Below are 24,647 nucleotides of genomic sequence, written 5' to 3' on the forward strand. Positions count from 1 at the left end.
GCAATAAACTGTTTGATGTTGCTGCCGTTGCAGAATTGGAAAATAAAGGTTTGAGTTTTGCATAAACTGTTGCCTACAGTGTACTCATTGTGGATAGAAACCCCCAGATCGCAATTCCAGAACTTTAGCCCACTCTCAGCTTGTCATGTGTGGACTAAAAATTAAGGGCCTTGTTTACCAAGGTGCACTAGTGTTTTTAGCATGTCCTAAAAATTAGCGTGCACTAACGCTAGAGACACCCATAGGAATATATGGTTGTCTCTAGCGTTAGCGCACACTAATTTTTAGCACATGCTAAAAACGCTAGCATGCCTACAGTGCGGCTTAGTAAACAGGGCCCTAAGAGAAGAGTGCTGTGACTGAGTGCAAATGGTAGTGGGACCATCCCTGTCCGCTCGGATCATGAGGGGACTGAGCCTGGTCTGGGGGCTACATAAAACTGGTGCCCAGCGTGGGGCCTTGGGGATGGCTTGTAAAAGAGAAAAAAAGAGAATTATAAACAGAGATAAAATTCACATTTTCCCTGTGACCTGGGTCGGACTGGAGCTAGCCCAAAAGGGGCGAGGCCCTAGTTACACCAGTGTTGTGGCTCTACTAACAGCAACTCCCCCACCTGAAGCTTCTTCCTATTTCTCCCTCCCTGGCACTCCTCTTCTTCAGGCAGCAGGGTCTGACTTCTGTGCTACCCACTGTTCCCATCACTCCCTTGCTATCTCTTCTCTTGTTCAAGGATGGGGTCTGGTTCACTAGTTCTTCCCAGCAGGGCTTCCTCACTCCCTACCCACCTATTTGCACATACACAACAACTAGATGCGTACAAACAGACAGATGGATCGATCCTGCCCAACAGGCACTCTCTCAAGAAAAATGCACCTAAAAATGAACATTGTTGGCCAGCACACCCCTACAAAACTTAGGTTTCACAATAACTAATTGCTCTTATGTTGTTTCAGTGCAAGGTACCACAACCCACAAGGAACTCTGTATTCTCCAAGATAGAAACCTTGCAAAAATGGTGTCCAAAAAAGTACTTTATTCAATCTTCATAAAGGCCCTCAATCTTCACAAAGAACCAACACAATTCATGTTTCAGCCAAAAATGGCCTTCCTCAGGGGTCTAGATGTTCAGTTGTGTATAGGTTATTTTCCAAAGAAACCACAACAAGACTGAGCCATCATGCAGTATCTTTGAAAATGTAAAGCCTATTCTCTTACCAAGCCGCCAAAGTCTGGAATGCCCTACCGAAACCAAATGCTCAACATCAACGGCTACACTCAATTCTGTAACCTTAAAATCCATTCTATTCAAGAAATACGTCTTACCAAACTCCTCGTAAATCTGGTTCCCCAACATGAGATTTTCAATCTGTCCAACATCAAACTGACCTTTTCACTGCATCTATGTATTAGATTGATTTATCTACCTGCTAATCCACTCTGCAATCTGCTATGATACTTCTCTTCCCAGTGAAATCTTGTTGAATTCTCTTTAATCTGCAATTCGCTCCGATCCTCTCGAGATGTGAGTGGAATGTAAGCACCTGGTAAAATAAAGTAAAGTAAAACCACTCTTCTGGTAAGCCAGCATGCATGAAATTCAAACCGCTATGTAGCGGACTTAGCCGATTAGGTCCGCTACGTAGTGGTGTGTTTTATGCATGCTGTCTTACCAGAGTTTGGTTTGAAGTGGTTAGGTCTGCTACACAGTTGTGTTGGGTCTTTGTGAATTAAGTACTTTTTTTGGATACCATTTGTGCAAGGTTTTTTTTTTGGTCTCCTCCACTGTTGTGTGTTTGCTGTGCTGTATCCGTGGAGGTTAGTTCTTCTGTGCTTGTAGTTGGTTCTCCAAGATAGATATAGTTAATAAAACTCTGCAGTACGGTAGCAATTACAATTGTTGCCATAGTGCTCAAAGTCCTAGAATAAACTAGGGAACGCAGCCAAACAGAATACAGTGTTTTAACAGATCTTCAGTGGAGTTTTAATCAAATATCAATATTTTCTCCCAATTAAAATCATACTTAGGATTTTCAGTTTAATAGCAGTGAAATGAAAATGCTGATGTACAGTAAGAATTTAATCCCTACAAATAGGTTTCTTGTGGTCCATTTTTACCACAGGCATAATTCATCCATATGGTTTCTGTTTTCATAGCAATGGAAATTTTTCATATTATAAACTGGGATAGAATGAGAGAGATTGCACTAAGAGGTCCTTTTGCTATGCCGTGGAAAAAACTGATCTTAGTGTGTCCTTGTGCCAGTTTTTCCTGTGAGCTAAGGCCATTTTTACTGCAGCAGTTAAATCACTGATTTTCCATTTCTTTTATTAATGGCCATGTGCTAAAGTTGATTAGTACAGGAATGTCCACTCTCCACCCCCTGACATGCCCACTTCTCAGAAGAATTACAAAAAAGGTTTAGTGCCCGGATTAGCACACACTAATACAGCAATTAGCATGAGCATGTCCTGTGCTGTGCCATTCTAAGCTATGTTAGGCATGCTTTAGTGCCTAACTCAGGGGCCCTTTTACAGAGCGACGGTAAACCCAATGTGGGCATAATGCTCGGTCTTACGGGCACACAGTCTCCCCCCGTCACAGCAGGGTAGGGCAGCAGCACCGGCATGCCAGACTCACTGTGTTTCCTGCGACTCCTCATCTTCTGAGTAGGCTGATTGCTGAGCAGGCTCTCACACTGAGGAAAAGCAGGGAAAAGGCACAGAACACCCCAGGGGAAAGGCACGACAGGGACCCAGCACCACCAGGAATCTCTGCTCAATTGCTCGCTCTGCTCAACTGGGAACCAGCTGACCAACTGGACCAAGAGCAAGGCCTCAGAACCAGAGACAGAGGAAGTCTGTCCATTCACCTGCTGGAGATAGAAGATACTGAGGAGCTGAGCTGCTAGCAGGGAGCTCAGCTCAGTTCTGTATTTTCTATCTCCACCTGCTGGCCGATGGACATAACTACTCACTCGTCCTGGAATAGTGGGATTGAACGTAATGGAAAGCCACTTTTTGCAGACACGGTAAAAACTGGTCTGGCGCGTATCCAATACACGCGCCTACACTACCGCAGGCCACATTCTACCACTAAGTGTATTCTATAATGGAATGCACCTAAATTCTTAGTCACATAATTGAAAAGGGTGCATGGCCAGGGGCGGAGCATTGATGTTTCTAAAATCTATGCACACTGTTATAGAATACACCTGATCTGCACCTAATTTAGGCATCAGAGTATCTCATCTCATGGTTTCCAGTATCATCTCTATGCTGATGACACCCAACTGTATCTCTCCACACCAGACATCACCGCGGAGACCCAGGCAAAGGTATCGGCCTGCTTATCCGACATTGCTGCCTGGATGTCCAACCGCCACCTGAAACTGAACATGTCCAAGACCGAGCTTATCGTCTTTCCATCAAAACCCACTTCTCTTCTTCCTCCACTTTCTATCTCAGTTGATAACACCCTCATCCTCCCTGTCTCATCTGCCCGCAACCTCGGAGTCATCTTTGACTCCTCTCTCTCCTTCTCTGCGCATATCCAGCAGATAGCCAAGACCTGCTGCTTCTTCCTCTTTAACATCAGCAAAATTCGCCCTTTCCTCTCTGAACACACCACCTGAACTCTCGCCCACGCTCTCATTACCTCTCGCCTGGACTACTGCAACTTACTCCTCACCGGCCTCCCACTTAGCCATCTATCCCCACTTCAATCTGTTCAGAACTCTGCTGCACGTTTCATATTCCGCCAGAACCGATATACTCATATCACCCCTCTCCTCAAGTCACTTCACTGGCTTCCGATCAGATACCGCATTCAATTCAAGCTTCTCCTTCTTACCTACAAATGCACTCAGTCTGCTGCCCCTCACTATCTTTCTACCCTCATCTCCCCTTACGTTCCCGCCCGTAACCTCCGTTCACAGGATAGATCCCTCCTCTCAGTACCCTTCTCCACCACCGCCAACTCCAGGCTCCGCTCATTCTGCCTCGCCTCACCCTATGCTTGGAACAACCTTCCTGAGCCCTTACGCCAAGCCCCCTCCCTGCCCGTCTTCAAGTCTTTGCTTAAAGCCCACCTCTTCAATGCTGCGTTCGGCACCTAACCCTTACCGTTCAGTGAATCCAGACTGCCCCAATTTGACTGCCCCTATCGGACCGACCGTTCACTTGTCTATTAGATTGTAAGCTCTTTGAGCAGGGACTGTCTCTCTTTGTTAAATTGTACAGCGCTGCGTAACCCTAGTAGCGCTCTAGAAATGTTAAGTGGTAGTAGTAGTATGTTAATTTTTCTTTGTTAATTTACATTGATATGGAAGTAATGATTAATGAATTATTTAAGTGGTCTGTATAATTTTTAAAATTGTGTTTGTTCACACTATGGTGATCTTTGATGAAGCAAGTCAATTGCATAGATGTTGTGGAGGAAAGTTAGAATTATTGCTGTATTATTTATATTTATTACATTGTTAAGGGATTTTTAAATATGCGGCTAATTTGAGGTAATAATGATTCTTTTAAAGATGTAGTACTTTTACTTCATGTGGTTGTGGCCAATTGAAAATTAGGTAGTATAAAATATATATGCTAAAAATACCTACATTCTTTATAACTGTTATTTGTAATGGTAACTAAGGAGGGCAAACTAACACATGTACTGTTCAAAATTTCATATATATTGGCTGTTCTACTGCCATGAGGGGTCCTTTTACTAAGGTGCGCTGAAAAGTGGCTTGCGGTAGCGTATGTGCGGGTTTTGGGTGCGCGCCGATCCATTTTTCAGCATGCCTGTAAAAAAGGCCTTTTTTAAATTTTTGCTGAAAATGGACGTGTGTCAAAATCAAAATTGCCAAGTGTCCATTTTAGGTCTGCGATCTTACCACCCACCAGCCATTGACCTAGCCATAAGGTCTCATGCGGTAACCGGGCAGTAATGACCTACGTACGTCAAATGCCACTTGACATGTGTCTGATACGCGCGTCTGAAAATAAAATTTATATTTCGTCCGCGCGCCAAAAATTAAATTACCGCAACAGCCATGTGGTAGCCGGGTGGTAACGCAGCTTAGTAAAATGGCCCCTGAAACACCTTCCCCCACCCCACTCCTCACACACAAGTATCTATTTTTAGCCCAGCTAAAAGTACACATGCTCTGGAAGCGCTCCATTTATTGTATTTTATGGTAAGACCCAGAGAACTGAACTCAAGAGGGATAGAAAGCATGGCAATACAACTTTAAAATGTTACCTTAATAGGCTGTCCATCAGGAGTGAGTACTTCTCCTGAAAGTTCAATCATCTTTATGGCCATGAGAGCAATGGGTTTAGCATGGCTGAGGCTCTTTCTATGCAACCCTGCTGCAACACAGTATGCATCGCCTATTGTTTCCACCTGTAGCAATAAAACGAGTCATACGCATCATTAGGATAATGATACAAGTCAATTCATTAGGTACAATCACAAGCATGTCAACAAAATATCAATGGCTTGGATAATTGCACATCTGAACTTAATTAGAAGAAAGTAAATAAATACTGACATCTTGTTGATCATGGAAGATTACAGAACAGAAGAAGCAGAGTAAGGACAAATCATAAGGAAAACAGGAGTTAACTTGATAGTTTGATCACTAGACAATGCTCACAAGTATAAGATAGAAAGAAACACAGAATTTGATAGTAGCCGATGGCCATAAGGCTCACCAAGTCTGCCTAATTTGCTTCCTTCTGAAAATGCTGTGGATTTCACTTAAACTGTTTCTTTCCCATTCTTTCTTTACCAGTGCTGATCCCCTGCATTATCTCATGCTCTATTGAATTCATGTATTGTTTTTGCCTCTATCACCCCCGATCTCTGAAAAACTACTTTCTAATGTCACTAGTGAGGTGTGAATCTCTTGTTTTACTGCTTGCTTTCCGCTGTACCGTGTTTGGCTTTTGAGGTAGATTATCATTATTCTATCCCTCCGGTTTCTCACCTTTTATCTAGGCCACTGAGGGCAAACCTAGCCAGTAAAGTTTTCAGGACAGCCACTAACAAGCTCATTTTCGAAAGAGAAGGACACCCATCTTTCGACACAAATCGGAAGATGGTCGTCCTTCTCACAGGGTCGCCCAAATTGGTATAATTGAAAGCCAATTTTGAGCGTCCCTAACTGCTTTCTGTCGCAGGGACGACCAAAGTTCATGGGTGCGTGTCAGAGGCATAGTGAAGGCGGGACTTGGGCGTGCCAAACACACGGACGTCCTCAACCCATAATGGGAAAAAAAAGGTGTCCCTGACGAGCACTTGGATGACTTTACTTGGTCCTGTTTTTTTTACAACCAAGGCACAAAAAGGTGGCTGAAATGACCAGATGACCACCAGAGAGAATCGGGGATGACCTCCCCTTACTTCCCCAGTGGTCACTCATCCCTCCCACCTTCAAAAAAATCTTTAAAAATATTTTTTGCCAGCCTCTATGCCAGCCTCAAATGTCATAGTCAGGTCCATCACAGCAGTATGCAGGTCCTTGGAGCAGTTTTAGCGGGTGCAGTGCACTACTGGCAGGCGGACCCAGGCCCATTCCCTCCCCCCGTTACATTTATGGTGGTAAATGTGAGCCCTCCAAAACCCACCAGAAACCCACTGTCCCCACATCTAGGTACCCCCCTTCACCCCTAAGGGCTATGGTAGTGGCGTACAATTGTGGGTAGTGGGTTTGGGGGGGGATTTGGGGGACTCAGCACACAAGGTAAGGGAGCTATGTACCTGGGAGCAATTTCTGAAGTCCACTGCAGTGCCCCCTAGGGTGCCCGGTTGGTGTCCTGGCATGTGAGGGGGGCCAGTGCACTATGAATGCTGGCTCTTCCCATGACCAAAGGGCTTACAATTGGTCATTTCTGAGATGGGCGTCCTTGGTTTCCATTATCGCCGAAAATCAGAAACGACCAAGTCTAGGGACGACCATCTCTAAGGACGACCTAAATTTCAGGATTTGGGCGTTCCCGACTGTATTATCGAAATGAAAGATGGACGTCCATCTTGTTTTGAGGACATCCTCAGCAAAACTTGGGCGTTCCTTTCCATTATGCCCCTCTAAGTCTCCAATTGCAAAATGTCTGTATTTATGTAAATATAATTATCCACAATTCATACATATTAGAATAGGGTGCCCTTTGGGCTTCATGTTGGTGATGCTCCAATAAACATTTCTGCCATCAACTGGATTTTTGGTGCTGTCCATCTGCTGTAGTTGGGAAGCTCTGTCCATTTACTCCTACTTTTTCTTGCTGGATATCCCATGTTATTATCAAATAAATAAGAGCAGAAAAAACCATGAAAATTAATATTTTACCATTTGCTGATAACAGTGTACAGAGGTTACCCATTGCACATGTGCAAATATCGAGCATGAGCAAACCAACTCAATGCGTGCATTGTGGGCATTGTTTCAGAACATAATGAGCTACATTCTGTATATAGCTCCTAAAAAACTGGCAATGAAACATACCCGTGTAAACAGTATTCTACAAGCTATGCCTAAAGTTTGGTGCAATTTATAGAATGCACATTTAAGCAGAGAGTCGCGTGCAAATTTAGGTGTGGCAATTTGCATCAACAAAAACGTCGTGAAAATGCCCATGCCTAAAGTTACACATGTAGCACCATTATTTTGTAATCATGCACGAAACTCAAAGCCACAGTCCCATTCCACCACAAAACGCACATGACCCTCCCTTTTACGTGCCCCCTTTTTTCGACCTTGCATAAATTTTAGGCATGGATCCCACACCTAACTTTACATGCATTAGTCCCAATTAAATCTAATTAGTGTCAATAATTGCTTCTTAAAAAGCCAATCATTGGCATTAATTGGTTTGTTATTCAATTAAATTGCGCACGCAAATTGGGAACGCATCTAAATTTGCACCCCTAGTTTTTGGCAACCTTTATAGAATCAGGGGAAATGTGCCCTTTCTCAAAAGAGTGTGCCCCCAACGACTTTACTCCCTTGACAAAAAAAATGGCCAAACAAAAATGAACATTCCTGGAAATGATATGTGAAACGATATGAAATGAAAAAATTCTGGCTGCCCATCCCTATTGTTCAATAGAATGTATGCAACTCACAATGCATGATAATGTAATAAATTGCCCAATCAGGCTTTCAAGCATGCCCCAGTGTGCCATGTGCTTCCAGGAGCAGAAACCGGGGAGCACCTGTGACAAGTACACAGAGGCTGTGCTGTTCATTGTGAACCATTTCCTGTTGTATAACTGTGCTATGCATTATTTAATCAAGAACAAAGATGTAATAGAAGAATACCTGATGACAGTAGTTTTAGTCTCCACTATAATGTGCTTTGAAGTTATACACTGCAGAAAAGAGTCAAGGCCTTTATTGTAGAAGCATCTCCATGTGCAAATAGCAGCTTTGTCATATGTACAAATAGCAATTTTAGAAAGCTGCTACTTACATAAGGAGATCCACACCACCTATCAATTCTAAGGGGAATGGCATGGGTGTGGATAGAGCGTGGTTAGGGAAAGTAGAAAATCTACACATTTTCACCATTTTACAAGGGGAGTACATGTGCAGACCAAAATATTCCAACTTCAGCTTTAATACCTGTGCCAGGGAATGAACAAGTGGCAGATGCAAGGAACAGAAGTGAAGTTCTATGGACCCCCTTTCCCCTTGTCGAACCCACCCCAAAGCAGTCAAGATCCCCCTTGAATTCACATGAACATCTAAAGGAACCCCCTGAAACAAATCAGGAAGTACCCCCTCCCTGAACCCACGTTGAAATCAGTAGGGAACCTCCTGAAACTCACATCAACAGTAATAGGGAACCCCCTTCCTGCCTGAATCCAAATCATTCTTTTCAGCTACCTGTTGGGTACAGACTATCTTTGGATTAAACTGAAATGCAGAGCCAGTATTATGGGGGGGGGGGGGGGGGGGGGGCAAGCAAGGCATCTATCCTGGGCCCCCATGTCACAGGGGTCCCAAAGCCTGATCAAAACTGAAGAAGGGATAGCATATTGGCAGACTTTGGGGCCCCCTTCCAAATTCCTGCCCTAGACCCTAGTATATTCAGCAGAAGCCCTGCTGAAATGTTACTTGTTCAGGCTCACTAATGACATTTCCTCTGCCCCCCCCCCCCCCAATAAGAAACCAAATAGTCAAACTATCCTATCTTGACTAGAGAAGAAGAGGGTCATTTATTTTAGATTTGTAATCCAAAAGAGCATAGGTGTCCCCCAAAATGCTCCAGGTGCTGTACCCCCTCCCCAACTGCCCATATGATCTAGCCACCTATTGTACCCCTCAAACTAAGCAAACGATGATCCACCCCAGTTTTCATCAGCCTGATAACCAGCCAGAATATTAGCTTCTTTTATTTGTTTTGCTATTGATAACAGCGTTCTTTTCGTTCAGTATGATTCTATTGTAATCATCTTGTTTTTACTGCTAAAGAAAGGCGGTTTATCAAACACAATAAATATAAACACATAAACAAACATTCCCCCCCCCCCCCCCAATATTCAAAACTATTTAACTAGCCAGGAATGGCTCCTGGTTGGTTAAATAGCATTTAAGGGCCTAACCACAGATATTCAGTGGGAGGGAACTGGTTAAATAGCAGGTCTGTCTTTGACCATTAACAAGTTAACTGGTTAGCGCTGAATACTGGCACACAGGTTAACTTTTTAGTGGCCAAAATAAACCCTGTTATTCAATGCCAGTTGCTGGATAAGGCCCAGCACTGAATATCCAGTTTTAATGCCGGCAGAGGACAGCAAACGTATTGCCCACTGCCGGCTGAATATCGGGACCCAGTGTACAAATTTAAATTCCAGTTTTAATGATCATTTGTGTATATATATGTATGTATGTATGTATGTATGTATGTGTGTGTGTATGTATATATATATATATATATATATATATATATATATATATATATATATAATTTGTTTTAATATAAGCCAAACGAGTCCTTAACGGACTATGGGTAAGATATCAACAGAAAAAGTGAATGAATAAATACATATTAAGAAGCACTATAAAATTACTCAGCTCTACTTAATATATTGTGATACAGAGGAAAGCAGAAGCAAACCAGTGAGTAATTTGTAGACAGTCCCTGCACCTGCCAGAAGAAACAATAAGGTCTGACATAATGTGAGCAAGTCCCTAGCTTTCCTGGTTGGAGTCCTTTTAAAAGAAGAGAAAAGGATATGCCTGAGGCAGGGTTAGGGCAGCCATCTAGGAATGTAGGTAACTTTCTATGAATTACTTGTTTACTTGTGTTATTGCTTATTTTGACATTGTTACCAATCATATGGCTAATTACTCTCACTAATCTGATAACAAGGTCGATTCATGCAATATGGCTCAACCGGGAAGAAATAAACGAGTCAGAAGTTGGCAATGGAGCAAAAGGGCACAGCTAAGTGTGACCCATATCCATATACAGACTTACAGTACCTAATGAACAAAAATCATGAGGATGGCTATAGAAGACAAGATAGGTAACAAGGAACTGCAGAGTGAGCAAAGAGATGTTTTAAAACTGTTAGCAGATGTGAAAAGAAGCTGAAGAAGAAGAGTTACAGGGTCATAGCGATGCTGAAGGAGGATAGGATTTGCAGCTGAATTTTGAATAGATTGTAATCTGAGTAGCAGGTGAAAAGAGAGCGGATAAGCATTTTGATAGCATGTTCAGGAAAAAAAAGAGATAGAATTTAATGATATTACAGATGAGGAAATAGCGTGCTTTATCAGTGTTTTGGAAGGAGAAGGAGAGAAAAGCATCGGAGATGACCATAAGGTTACTGACAGGACAGCCTATTTCTTAACTCTTTTCTTTCATTTTATACTTTTAGGTTTAGTAAATAAGGTACAGCGACAGAAAAAGTACAGATTCTTTCTAGGCTGCAATATCAGAAATTATCCAGATGCCACCTCTGCTCTTCAGGTCCCCAAGGGGACCACAAATCCTAATGCCAATTTTGACCCCCACTTCTCCAATTCCTCTGTCTATTTGGCTTCAGAGGGGTCCCTTAAAGTCTTATGGCTCTAGGTGATGATGGTATGATCCAAATGCACTTTTTCTGTCATTGCTTCTAAATCATTACTCTGACTTTCAGATCCAACACAAAAGAGGCATCACTGGTTCTCTCTTCCTATTTCCAGGGCTCATCACTTAAGACCAGGGACGTAGCCTGACTTCGGTGGGAGTGGGGTCCAGAGCCCAAGGTGAGAAAGCACATTTTAGCCCCCCCCCCCCGATGTCGCCGCCCCTCCCCCCCCCCCCCCCCCGCCATTTTTGACCTCCCCGCCGCCACCACCACCTTTGACCCCCTCCCCCCCAGCACCAATCCTTTCAACCCCCTCTTCCAGCCGCTGCTGTCGGGTACCTTTGCTGGCGGGGGTCCCCAACCCCCCGCCAGCCGAAGTTCTCTTCTCCGGTGCGGCCACATTGCTGATCTGCAAGGGCAGGCTTCTGTTTCTGTGAGTCTGACATCCTGCACGACTCACAGAAACAGAAGCCTGCGCGGCCGTGTTGCTGATCTGCAAGGGAAGGCTTCTGTTTCTGTGAGTCTGACATCCTGCACGACTCACAGAAACAGAAGCCTGCACGGCCGTGTTGCTGATCTGCAAGGGCAGGCTTCTGTTTCTGTGAGTCTGACATTCTGCACGTACGGACGTCAGACTCACAGAAACAGAAGCCTGCCCTTGCAGATCAACAACATGGCCGCGCCGGAGAAGAGGACATCGGCTGGCAGGGGTTGGGGACCCCCAACAGCAAAGGTACCCGACGGCGGCAGGGGAGGGTTGGCGGCGGGAGGGGGGTCAAAGGGGTTGGCAGCGGGGGTGGCCAGGGCCAAATCTACGGGGGCCCATGCCCCCATGTAGCTACGCCCCTGCTTAAGACTGTCACTTTCCACTAAAGTTAGGGCAAGTATTCTGTGGAAGTCTTCCAATTATGGGCATAAGCACCTGGCACTCTCAAAAAAGGCAGCCCCACAGGTGCTATAACAACCTTAGCAAAGGCATCCATGCTACTGGTAACAGAGTATTGACTTGATTCTGAAAGAATTGGCATACCGCAAGACTAGGGTGAAAGGATTTGTCTGCCATACTGAATGTAGCCACAGCCATGGAAACGAACGAGTGGGTATCACTTCTCATCCAATAAACCCCTGCTTAATTACCAGGCATTGAGATAGGCCCGGGGGGGGGGGGGGGGGTGGGAGAGTTTCATTGCCGAACCTGTCATTTGGTACATAGCTAAATAACCAATTTCATCTGAGTGCCAATTTTGGTGCACAAATTTGTCCCCCCCCCCCCCCCAGGACTTGCGCCTGCTGATACCAGGTGTCATTCCCAGCACCCAGTTTGGATGCACATCTCCGGTATTCTATAGCTCTGCACGCAAATTTTAGAAACATCTATGACCCGCCTATGCACCTCCCATGGCCACGCCCCCTTTTTGGGTGTGTGCTATGGAATTTGGGTGCACACTGTAATAGAATAGCACATACCAGTTTAAAGATAACCAGCTATGTCTGAATATCGACATAGCTGGTTATCTTCAAACCAGTCATTATATTTATAACCCGTCTATCCAAACATCTAGGCAAGGTACAATAAAACATTCACTAAAAAAACACAAACAATACACAATCTTACAAATCATAAACTGTAAAACCTCAGAACCCCCATCAGCCAAATGCCCTAAAAAACAGCCAAGTTTTTAGCAATTTCTTGAACTGGGGAGCGTTCACCATCTCCGGTATGAACAAATACAAAGTGATGTTGTGGTAGGATAAGGTTCATGTGGAGCAGACACATTAGGGGATCATAGAGCTGAAGAGTTATGTTGTGTCCATTACGTGTTTTGGTTTCGTTGTGTTGTAAAGTTCAGGTATTTAGATTGGATCTGTAGGGTATGCCTTTTTGAACAGGTTACTTATCTTGCTTTAACAGCAAAAATTAATCCGTGGTAAGTTCAAAGCCTTGGTGCAATTTTTTTTTTTTTTTTTTTTTGGGGGGGGGGTTGCAAGCCTGTTCCCTGCAGATAACACACAGAAAAATTCTTTACCATGTGTTAAGTCTATTTACAATTAGCATGAAGAGTGCATCAATGGTAACTGCACAAGTGACAGCATGTGTTAAGGTACCATGAGTTAACTCAATGTGCATTCTACACCTATTCTATTCCCATAACATATCATTCACTTAGGGGACTTTTTACTAAGCAGTGGTAAAAGGTGGCCTTTGCATGTCCTTACGCAGGTCTTTCCCATATGTTAAAGCCATTTTACCACAGCTGGAAAATGGTCAATTTTCCACTTTCCCCAATTAATGGCCATGCACTAATGTTGCCATTAGTACCTGGCTGTTAACAAAAACTTAGCACACGATCCCTTACTACCACTCATTTTGTAGGGGGTAATGCCTTGCGTGCTAATCCTGTGCTAATCACTCCCACTCTCCTTTCCCAGACATACCTCTTCTGAGAAAATTCAGAAATACTTTTTAACGTGAGGCCATTCAAGTTTTGCTTTGATTCCATCCTCTTTCTATATAGGGATCCTCTTTCCTTTTTTTTTTTTTGTCACTGGTGTTGTCCTCACCACCTCCACTGGGAGGGCATTCCTGGCATCCACCACCCTCTCTGTGAACAAGTATTTTCTGATGTTACTCCTCACCTGCCCGTTCTCAACTTTCCGACAGCCCTCCTTTCCTTCCAGCCGCCTGTGTTTAAAAACTCACAGCGGATGTAGCAAAAGCACCAGGCTCGCATCTACCTCCCCTTTTCTCTCAGTGTCCCACCTTTCTCTGTTGCAATTTCCTGTTTTGGGGCCCAGTGCGTCCACTCCTGTCGCTCCTGCCTAAGACCGGCCCTGAGCAGAACCAACATATGTCCCCTGCTGTTATAGGCTTGTGGGACTTTTGCCCCAAATCTGGCTTTGCACAAGTCTTCTTTTGTTGTGGGAGGCAGGAATATGCCCTGGAAGATTGTAAAGTGAATATGACAGAAAAAATAGACTCTGGGCAAGCCACTTAACCCTCCATTGCCCCTGGTACAAAATAAGTACCTGAATATACGTAAACCGCTTTGAATGTAGTTGCAAAAAACCTCAGAAAGGCGGTATATCAAGTCCCATTTCCCTTTCCCTTATTTGCTAATATGATGCAGTCATTTATTTATTTCCTTTTCTAATGTCAGCAGCAAGTGAGTTACTATTTAAATGAGCTTCTATTATCATAGGTGACAGTTTGGAAGACGTCCTCATTACTTTTGCAAGTACCACAATTTATTATTCACTGTTAATTTGTTCATTTGCAGACGCTTACAAGGGAACAAACTGGGATATTAAAGAAGACACTCTAATTGTTCTGAGATAGCAGGTGGTACTACACCTATCTGCTTTGGAAGACTGACAAAAAACAGCTTGGAACACTGAGGGCGGGCAGGTGGGGCTGGGGTTGGAACTAAAACTCGGGGACTGAAAAGGGGGCTAACTTGGGGGCTGGGGCAAGTCACTGGACATGGAGGGGAGGGCAGAGGAGAATCGCTGGGCATTGATGGGAGGGGAGGGCAGGGCAGGGGACAGAGGAGAATCACTGGATGGGAGGAGAGGACAGGGGGCAAAGGAGAATCGCTGGACATGAATGGGAGGGGAGGGGAGGGCAGGGGACAGAGGAGAGTTGCTGGACATGGATGGATGGTGGGGACAGCAGGAGAAATGCTGGACATGGACGGAGGTGAGGGAAGACAGGAAGGAGATGCCTTTCCTCATACGAGAGGAGTTCCATCCCCTTTATCATTTTGTTTGGTCTTCTTTGAATCTTTTCTAATTCCGCTATATCTTTTTTGAGACACGGCGACCAGAGCTAAACAAAATACTCAAGGTGCGGACGCACCATGGAGCGAAACACAGGCATTATAGTATTTTCGTTCTTATTCACAATCCTTTTCCTAATAATTCCTAGCATCCCATTTGCTTTTTTGGCTGCTGCCACACACTGAGCAGAAGATTTCAGCGTATTATCTACAACACCACCCAGATCTTTTCCTTGAGCACGGACACCCAAGGTAGACCCTAGCATCAGGTAACTATGATTCAGATTATTCTTTCCAATGTGCATCACCTTGCATTTGTCCACATTAAATTTCATCTGCCATTTGGACGCCCAGTCTTCCAATTTCCTAAGGTCTTCCTGCAATATTTCACAGTCCGCAATTATTTTAACAACCTTGAATAGTTTTGTATCATCTGTAAATTTGATCACCTCATTCATCATTCTGATTTCCATATCAATTATAAATATTTTAAATAGTACCGGTCCCAGTACAGATCCCTGTGGCACTCCACTGTTCACCCTCCTCCATCACATGTAGGCACCATTTTACAGAACAGTGCATAGCTGCAATATTGGCATTTACTCAAGTAGTCAGTTTGTTTACATGGGGTTTCTTTCAACATCTAAGAGGCCATTTTACCAAATGGCAGTAAAAAGTGGCCCGCAGTGGCATCGGCACATGGGAATGCCAAGTTCCACGGTCACCTTTTACCGCTGCGGGTAAAAGTGTTTTTCTTAAGGGGCAGAAAATGGCTGTAAGGTAATTAAAAAATTGCAACATAGCCATTTATTGCTGGAGCCTTTACTGTCTCCTATTTAGGAAGCAGTTAGGGCTCCACTGGCCATCCCCACTCCCTGCCCACCAGTACTAGAAAATAGAAAATATTTTCTAGTGCCAGAAATGGCACACAGCAGGCCCGGAACTACTGCTGGGCTCCTGGGCGAGCCCGGCAGTAGGGTCGATTTGCTGTGCGCAAACCCAGTGGTAGCCTTACTACTGGGTGATAAATGGGCTCCTAAATCTTGATGCCTTCCTTATATAATTATCCCTATACTGTTCACAGTACTAGCCTATTAGGATTTTCGTCTGATGATCATTATGGTTAAATTCATTTTACTTTCTGATGTAGGTCAAACCATATCCTCAGGGTCACGTTCATTTGCTTAATATGTGTGTGTGTGTCTTTAATATATACATTTATTTTAAATGAAAGTGCATTCATAATCTTTAATACGTGGCCTTAATTTCAGCACTTCCTGATAAAACTCCAACATATGCAACTCATATTTTAAATTAAGGTCTTCTTTTTTACTATTAAATTATATTTCTTATCATGTGTAGTCTGCCTGAAGGCTATTTGAAATTGGTGAAAAGCACTACAATATTTGATCTACATCAAAATACAGACCACTGATAGAAAAGCAATCACACTCATACACAAAGCTAGTCGGATGGCAAAAGATGAGCTAAAGCCATACGCACTGGAGAAGGGAATGCAAGCAATGAAGAATTATACATTGTGATATTAGATCTATCACAGCTCAGAAATGAGTGTGGCACTGCAAGTACAGAAAAGACTAGATCTTCATTTAAAGGAAGGAAATTTAAAAATGTATTTTATGTCTGCAAAAATATGTATGAGCTGTGCATGCAGTTATGAAAACTGTAGAGAGAATGCCAAGCATGTAGCTTCCATGCCTATATCCTTATTCCCTAAGTCGGTACACAAGATATCTGCCTCCTTCAAAGAGATGTCATCTCATCTAATTTACTAGGGTGACTAGAATATGATTAAAAATTGTCACAGCAATTTCAATGAGATATATTGATACCAAAGTCTGATATAGAGCATTTCCACTCCAAGCAATACTTAAATGACTTTCAAACTTTACAGAAAGGCACAGAGGGAGGGGGTAGCCTGCATGGAGCAGTAGGTACAACCCTGGCCACCTTTCGGGAACTGAATGGACCACGCTGGTCCTTTATGTGCACTCATTTAATCGGTTACTAGGATGGTACAAAACGCTTTTGCATCCCCTTCAGGCAGATGAACGCTATTTTATAATTTGATGCATACCTCATGCCTAAGATGAACTGTTCAAGCATCTGGGATGTGCAGAATTTATCACAATATTGGACATGATGAAACAGTACTGGCAAGTCCCACTAGGACCTGATTCAAAGGAGAAGCCTGCCTTTTCTGTTCAGGCATTACAGTTTAAAGTTCTCCCATTTGGTTTATATGGAATGACTACTGCCTTTCATAAGGTTATTGTCATTCTGCCAAGATCACATCAGCCAATGAAGCAGAAAGATAGCAGCACTGTCGCAGGCAGGCTACAAGGTTATGGAGACAGTGTCTGCAGGAGTTTAAAGGGAAAAAGGGGCATGCCTCCCCTCCCCTTTTGGTCCCTACATCCAAAAGCAGACAGTTCTTTTCCATCCATCCAAGCCTTTTTAATAAAATATTGGGAGTAGGTGTATTTATGTAGAGTTTCTATTTCAGCTAGGGATTTTTAGGCCAAAATCAATGGTACTGAGCCAGTCTGATTACTGCAATATCATCCTTTTCAGATTACCTGAAAGACAATTATGCCAAATCCAAATTATACAGGATGCAGCTGCAAAAATGGTTCTGGGAGGAAATTAAAAAGATCACGCTACCTCATTTGCTCCCTGAATTGCACTGGCTGCCAGTAAAGGCTAAGATACATTTTAGATTATTATCATTTGTTTTTAAGATTCCCATATGGTCTAGCTCCCTAATATCTTCACAATATAATTTCTGTTTATTCCCCTTCTAGAAAATTGACTTCTGATCTGGAAATTAAATTATGTATTCCAGCGATATCAGCTTGTAAGAAATTGACTACCAGACAGAGAACTTTGACTGGTAGGAGCCCAGCTTTGTGAAATGAATTGCCATGTAGTATCTGCAATATCATTTGCTATCATACTTTTAGGAGAATTGTTAAAGGCTTTCTTTTTAGCTTATATTTGACAGGTATCTTGACTCAGCATGAATTATGATAATCATAACTAGAAATATATTGTTGTAAGAGGCATGGAGGGGCATAATTGAACAAAAACGTCTATCTCCATGGGCGTTTATCTCCGAGAACGGGTCTGTGAAGGGGCGGACCGAACCGTATTTTCGAAAAAAATAGACGTCCATGTTTTATTCGACAATTTGTGAGCTGGGCGTTTTTGTTTTTCAGTGATAATGGAAAATGAAAGCGCCCAGCTCAAAAACGAATAAATCCAAGGCATTTGTTCGTGGGAGGGGCCAGGATTCGTAGTGCACTGGTCCCCCTCACATGCCAGGACACCAACCGGGCACCCTAGGGGGCACTTTTACAAAAACAAAAAAAGAGCTCCCAGGTGCATAGCACCCTTCCCTTGTGTGTTGAGCCCCCCCAAATCCCCCTCAAAACCCACTGCCCACAAGTCTACACCATTACTATAGCCCTAAGGGGTGAAGGGGGCACCTACATGTGGGTACAGTGGGTTTGGGGGGGTTGGACGACTAAGCATTAAGCAGCACAATTGTAACAGGTAGGGGGGGATGGGCCTGGGTCCACCTGCCTGAAGTCCACTGCACCCCCTAACAACTGCTCCAGGGACCTGCATACTGCTGCCAGGGAGGTGGGTATGACATTTGAGGGTGAAAATAAAAAGTTGTGAAACACCATGTTTTGTGGTGGGAGGGAGTTAGTGACCACTGGGGGAGTCAGGGGAGGTCATCCCCGATTCCCTCTGGTGGTAATCTGGTCATTTAGGGCACTTTTTGGGGCCTTATTCGTGAAAAAACAGGGTCCAGGAAAAGTGCCCTAAATTCTTGCTACAAACGCATACTTTTTTTCCATTATCGGCGAAAGGCGCCCATCTCTCCTCGGCCGATAACCACGCCCCAGTTCCACCTTCGCCACGCCTCCGACACGCCCCCCGTCAACTTTGTACGCTTCCGCGATGGAGTGCAGTTGAAAACGTCCAAAATCGGCTTTCCATTATACCGCGTTATTCGTTTTTGTGAGATAAACGTCTATCTCCCGATTTGGGTCGAAATCTAGGCGTTTTTCTCTTTCAATTATAAGGTGGATTATCTCTTGGACCTGTATCTTGATTGCAATATCCCTTGAGCCGCCTCAAATAAAAATAAGAATAAAAATAAAAAAAAAATAAAAATGACAATAGGTTAGATTAGATTTAAAAAATTGTCATTTTGTTTGGTTTTCTGTGATTTTTATTTTATTAGCATAAGAAGTCTGCGTCACCTTATGCTAGTGGGATGGGAGCAGGGCACAGCTGCTTGGCCAATAGATAAGTATTCTTAGCTTTTCTCTACCACAGCTAGAAAATCTGTTCAACTGATAGAACTTCTTTATTCAGGTTTTCATTTTTTTTCATGTTGGGGGGGGGGGGTTCATGTTGTTAGTAGTAAACCCTATTGTGCAGTCGGGTTCACTATGGGGGGAGGGGGATTTAAACAATGTCATGAGAAATATGGTAAATATCATTGACATTTAAATAAATGCACATCTTTCTTCCCCTGCAGTTTGGGAATGGTTACTTTGTATTAATAATGGGCCATTTTGATTCACAGATGTTTGGGTGGGATCATTTATTGTTGCTGTCAGGAATGCAGAGGGAGGCACTAGAAGGGCTGTTGCTGAAGGCTTGGGCATTAGATTGTGCCAATGAAACTGAGTTTTTCCTAGGTTCATGCAGAATTCTATCAGTAAGTGATTCCAAGTGGGGGTCGTGCACTGTTCCTGTCTTGGGTTAAGTGCAGGTCTGCTTACTTATGACGGGCCATGCAGGTTGCTTGAGCAGCTGGAACATGGCTTCCTGGGCTAACAGTCCAGGGATTCCACTGGGCAATTGCCCATATTGGCTTGGGATGACACTTCTTTCAGATAGCAGATAGAGACTCGTACACCTGGATTAGATTCCCTTGTTAGGTCTTCTAATAAAGTTGCAGACATATAATAGCCAATTTGAAATATATCTGTATGGTCTGCAGTTGCTCCCTTTAGGGTATCTGACAGGAGAAGGGGCATAAAATTTAAACAATTAAAATAAGTTTATAGTCATCATGAAAGCTGAAGAGATGCTGCAGACAAAATAAATATAATTTATATAGTACTGGGACAAACTTCAGTGAATGAGGTAGAAGATTTATAGTGCTATAATTCAGGCAGACCTAGCATAAAAAATGAAGCCTCTGATGCACAGCCTACGTATACTAATATAATTTCTTACATAAGGAAGTGTGCTTTCTTGGTGATTCAGTGCAAACTGCTCCACATATAAATGACCAGTTGCTTTTACTTTTCTAGAAATGTGAATTTTGGTGCCAGACTTGCTGTTCTGAACAGACCTCTAGATTCTATATATAGCACCCACATTTATGCACATCCCTGAGATAAGCGCACAAAATAATTGAATAACGAGCCCTTAACTACCAATAATTGGGTGCTAGCGACCAATTATTGATGTTAATTGGCACACGTTAAAATTTGTGCATGCATCTGGCTGCATGTTATTCTTTTAGGCATGGTGCCTAACTATACTACTGTGTAACTCAAAAGGAGGCATGGCCATGGGCACGTCAGGCTTCAGCGCTTACTGCTCACTGTTCTGGGACTACTGCTGTCCCGATGTAGCCACCGTCAGTAGTCCCACCCTGAGCATGCGCCATTTCCAGGGGAAACAGAAAACCCCTGGAAATGGCTTGCGTGGCGGTAACCTGGTGGTAATGAGGTAGGTTACCGCCGGGTTAGCATGGCAGCCCTTATCACCACCTCAACGGGAGGAAGTAAGGGCTCCCTGACGCATGGTCATGCGGTAAGCATTCTCTTACTGCATGGCCATGTGTGCCTGTGGTCTTTTTACCTGCTGCGATAAAAAGGGCCCTGGCAGTGGGAAAAATGGCCCCAGCTGCTAGTGCAGAGCCTTTTTCCCACATCTTGGTAAAAGGACCGCTTGGTAGTGTCCTATTGTGGATGGTTAAAAGATAGAAAACAGAGAATAGGGTTAAATGGTCAGCATTCTCAAAGGAGAAGGGTAGATAGTGGGGTTTCTCCAGGAGTCTATGCTGGGACCGTTGCTTTTTAACATTTTTAAATGACTTAGAGATGGGGGTGAGGTAATTAAATTTGCTGACGACACAAAGTTATTCAAAGTAATTAAATCGTAGGAGGATTGTGAAAAATTACAGGATGACCTTACGAGACTGGGAGACTGGGCGTCTAAATGGAAGATGACGTTTAGTGTGAGCAAGTGCTAGCAGGTGATGCATGTGGGAAAGAGGAACCCAAAGTATAGCTACGTCATGCAAGGTTCCACGTTAGGAGTCACGGACCAAGAAAGGGATCTAAGTGTCGTCAATGATGATACATTGAAACCTTCTGCTCAGTGTACTGCTGCGGCTAAGAAAGCAAATAGAATGTTAGGTATTATTAGGAAAAGAATGGAAAACAAAAATGAGGACGTTATAATGCCTTTGTATCGCTCCATGGTGCGACCGCACCTCGAATACTGTGTTCAATTCTGGCCGCCGCATCTCAAAAAAGATATAATGGATTTAGAAAAGGTGCAGAGAAGGGCGACAAAAATGATAAAGGGGATGGGATGACTTCCCTATGAGGAAAGGCTAAAGTGGCTGGGGATCTTCAGCTTGGAGAAAAGACGGCTGAGGGGGGATATGATAGAGATCTGTAAAATAATGAGTGGAGTGGAACAGATAGACGTGAAGCGTCTGTTTACGCTTTCCAAAAATACTAGGACTAGGGGGCATGCGATGAAGCTACAAAGTAGTAAATTTAAAACGAACTGGAGAAAATCTTTCTTCACTCAACGAGTAATTCAACTCTGGAATTCATTGCCAGAAAATGTGGTAAAGGCAGTTACCTTAATGGGGTTTTAAAAAGGTTTGTACGGCTTCCTAAAGGAAAAGTCCATAGACCATTAATAAATTGGACTTGGGGAAAAGATGTCCGGGATTAGCAGCATAAAATGTTTTGTACTTTTTTTTGGGATCTTGCCAGGTATTTGTGGCCTGAATTGGCCACTGTTGGAAACGGGATGCTGGGCTTGATGGACCTTTGGTCTGTCCCACTATGGCAATACTTATATACTTATGTAAGTAGTAAAGTTAAAACAAACCAGAGAAAATATTTCTTCACTCAGTATGTAATTAAACTCTGGAATTCACTGCTAGAGAATGTGATCAAAGCAGTGAGCTTAGCAGGGTTTAAAAGGTTTTTGATAATTTCCTAAAGGAAAAGTCCATAAGACATTATTAAGATGGACTTAGGAAAATCCAGTCTTTACTTTTAGGATAAGCAGCATAAAATCTGTTTTACTGTTTTGGGATCTTACCAGGCACTTGCAAACTGGATTGGCCACTGTTGGAAACAGGATGGACGCTTATGTTCTTATTAAACCAGTTATCTTTAGGCAAATTTTCTCCCAACCAGGGCAGCTAGATATTAAGCTAAAAATTCCTTTAAGTTTAGCTGCCAATATTTTGTTGCTCTCTACTTGTTTACAAATAATGACATACAAGAGCATGATGCCTTTTGCAACAATAACACCATAATAATGTTTTATGAGTTATTTACTTACTTATTTATTTGCACATTTATAATCTGCCTGAAGCAAGCAGATAACAAAGCAACATCCATAATTAAAAGAGCCTCGGTGTGCAACAGTCTTTACAAACTAGTGATTTTTGTGTGATCACTTTTTCTAAAGATCTTTTTTATAGATCTGAGAGACATTCTGAAATCTTTGCTTGCTTGACAAATGACACCCAGCCATACTAATTACTTCACCCAGAATTTAGGGGTTCTTTTACTAAGCTGCGGTAAAAAGTGGCCTGCGGTAGTATGGGCGTATGTTTTTGGTGCACGCTGGTTTATTTTAAAAATGAGGGCAGTAAATGTTCATGTGCTAAAATTAAAGGTAGCGCACAGTTATTTATTGTCTGAGCTCTTACCGCCACCCATTGATCTAGTGGTAAGGGCTCATGAGCTACACGTACAGTACTCACGCAGCATGTGCCAATTTGACCTCGCTGCCGATTACTGCCAGGAATGCCCCCCCGTGGTAGAAAATAGAAATATATTTTCTACCACAGGAAACAGCACACACCAACTTAAAAATTACTGCCGGGTGCTAACTGGGCAGTAGTGTTGATTTGATGTGCGCTACACGCATGGGAGCCCTACCGCCACTTTCTAAAAGGGCTCTGTAATGATTTACCCCACAGCAGTGATCATGGTTTCCCTATTCACCGGATATGCACTGTCAGGGAAATTCTATATCTGGCCACTGAATGTTAGGTGCTACTTCTATGCTGACTTTTTGGCTCAGAAAAGCATTCTAATGAACGCAAGACGTCAAAATGGGGAAGAAATGGCAGATCAGCTCAAAAACACATTTATACAACCATTTGTAGAATAGCGCCTAAGTACTTCCGCACGGATCTGCAAAGGAGGTGTGGCCATGGGAGGGGGCATGGTCGGCTCAGAGGTGTTCTCTTACAATGCGCGCAGCGTTATAGAATAGCGCCGATCCATGTACAACTGGGGCGCCGGGATGTACACCTGGTTTCAGTTGGTATAACTCCTTGCACCCAAAGCTGAGTGCAGATCCCAGCACAATGCGCTATTCTATCAAGAGCACCGATCCCAGAACACTCATTGTAGAATACTATTCAGCGCTGATTTTTTTTTTTTTTGCGCCAAATTTTGAGCACCAGTTACTTAATCCAGCTTTGTATGTATGGTCCTAACTCTGACTCTGTTGAGGCTGGTAAATTCTCATCTGCTAAGGTATCCTTGAGTTTAGATGTACCTGAGGCTGAAATTTCTGTTCTGATGACTTCTGGGTCCTTTTCTTATCTCAGTCTCGAGATGCCTAACTGCTTCACTTTATTAGTGCCATAAAAATCTCATAGCCCTTTATAAGAATTCTTCTGGTATACTTCCACTGAAAAATACATGCATATGCAATATATACTGTACTGGGCATATGGAAACAGATTCAAAGGTTACTAAGGTACGCCAGTGATTAGCACTCACTAAATGCTGTACAGCCCACTGTATACCTATGAGCTGCATGGCACTTAGAGGGTCATTTACAAAATTGTGCTACTGTTTTTAGCATGTGCTCATGATTAGTACGTGCTAAACGCTAGAGACACCCATAGGAATACATGGGCGTCTCTAGTATTTAACGCACGCTTATTTTTAGCGCGTGCTAAAAATGCTAGCGTGCCTTTGAAAAAGGGGCCCTTAATGCACACTAATTTGTTAGCACAACTTCATAAAAGGACCCCAAAGAGAGTAGTTTTATAACAGGGTGCCTAAGGGGCCCTTTTATGAAACTGTGCTAAGCACTAACGTGCTTAACACAGGAACAATAACCTTTTGCAGGACATGTTAAAGGGGAAGGGGGAGGGGGAATGCTGGTGAAAGTTTCTCATGCTAAATACTCATGAGAAACCTTTTTTTTTTTTTGAGCATGGCTGGATATTGTGAGCCAGGGGCGTAGCTACGGATGGGCCTGGGTGGGCCCAGGCCCACCCAATCTTGGCTCAGGCCCACCCACCCAGTTAGGCGCTGAAGTATACAAAAGCCTTTCTGCCATGGCTCAGGCTCAGGCTCAACCACCTCCCACCTGCTTTTAGGCAGCCAGCAGCTCTCCCAATCCTTCTGTTTCCAGGCTCCTACCTGCCTGTCAAAATGCAGTGGCATACCGAA

At 43.4% G+C, this 24,647-nt stretch overlaps 1 protein-coding gene across 2 annotated transcripts in view; it reads right to left on the reverse strand.

The window, feature by feature from the left end:
• Window positions 1-24,647, reverse strand: part of GUCY1A2 (guanylate cyclase 1 soluble subunit alpha 2) — a 431,042-nt gene that overhangs the window by 146,843 nt on the left and 259,552 nt on the right. For both annotated transcript variants that reach the window (XM_030200255.1, XM_030200253.1), the window contains exon 6: window positions 5,258-5,401. In XM_030200255.1, coding sequence (XP_030056115.1) covers window positions 5,258-5,401 — 144 coding nt within the window. The remainder of the gene's footprint in view (window positions 1-5,257; window positions 5,402-24,647) is intronic.

Source organism: Microcaecilia unicolor, chromosome 4 (assembly GCF_901765095.1).
Source record: "Microcaecilia unicolor chromosome 4, aMicUni1.1, whole genome shotgun sequence".
NCBI lineage: Eukaryota > Metazoa > Chordata > Amphibia > Gymnophiona > Siphonopidae > Microcaecilia > Microcaecilia unicolor.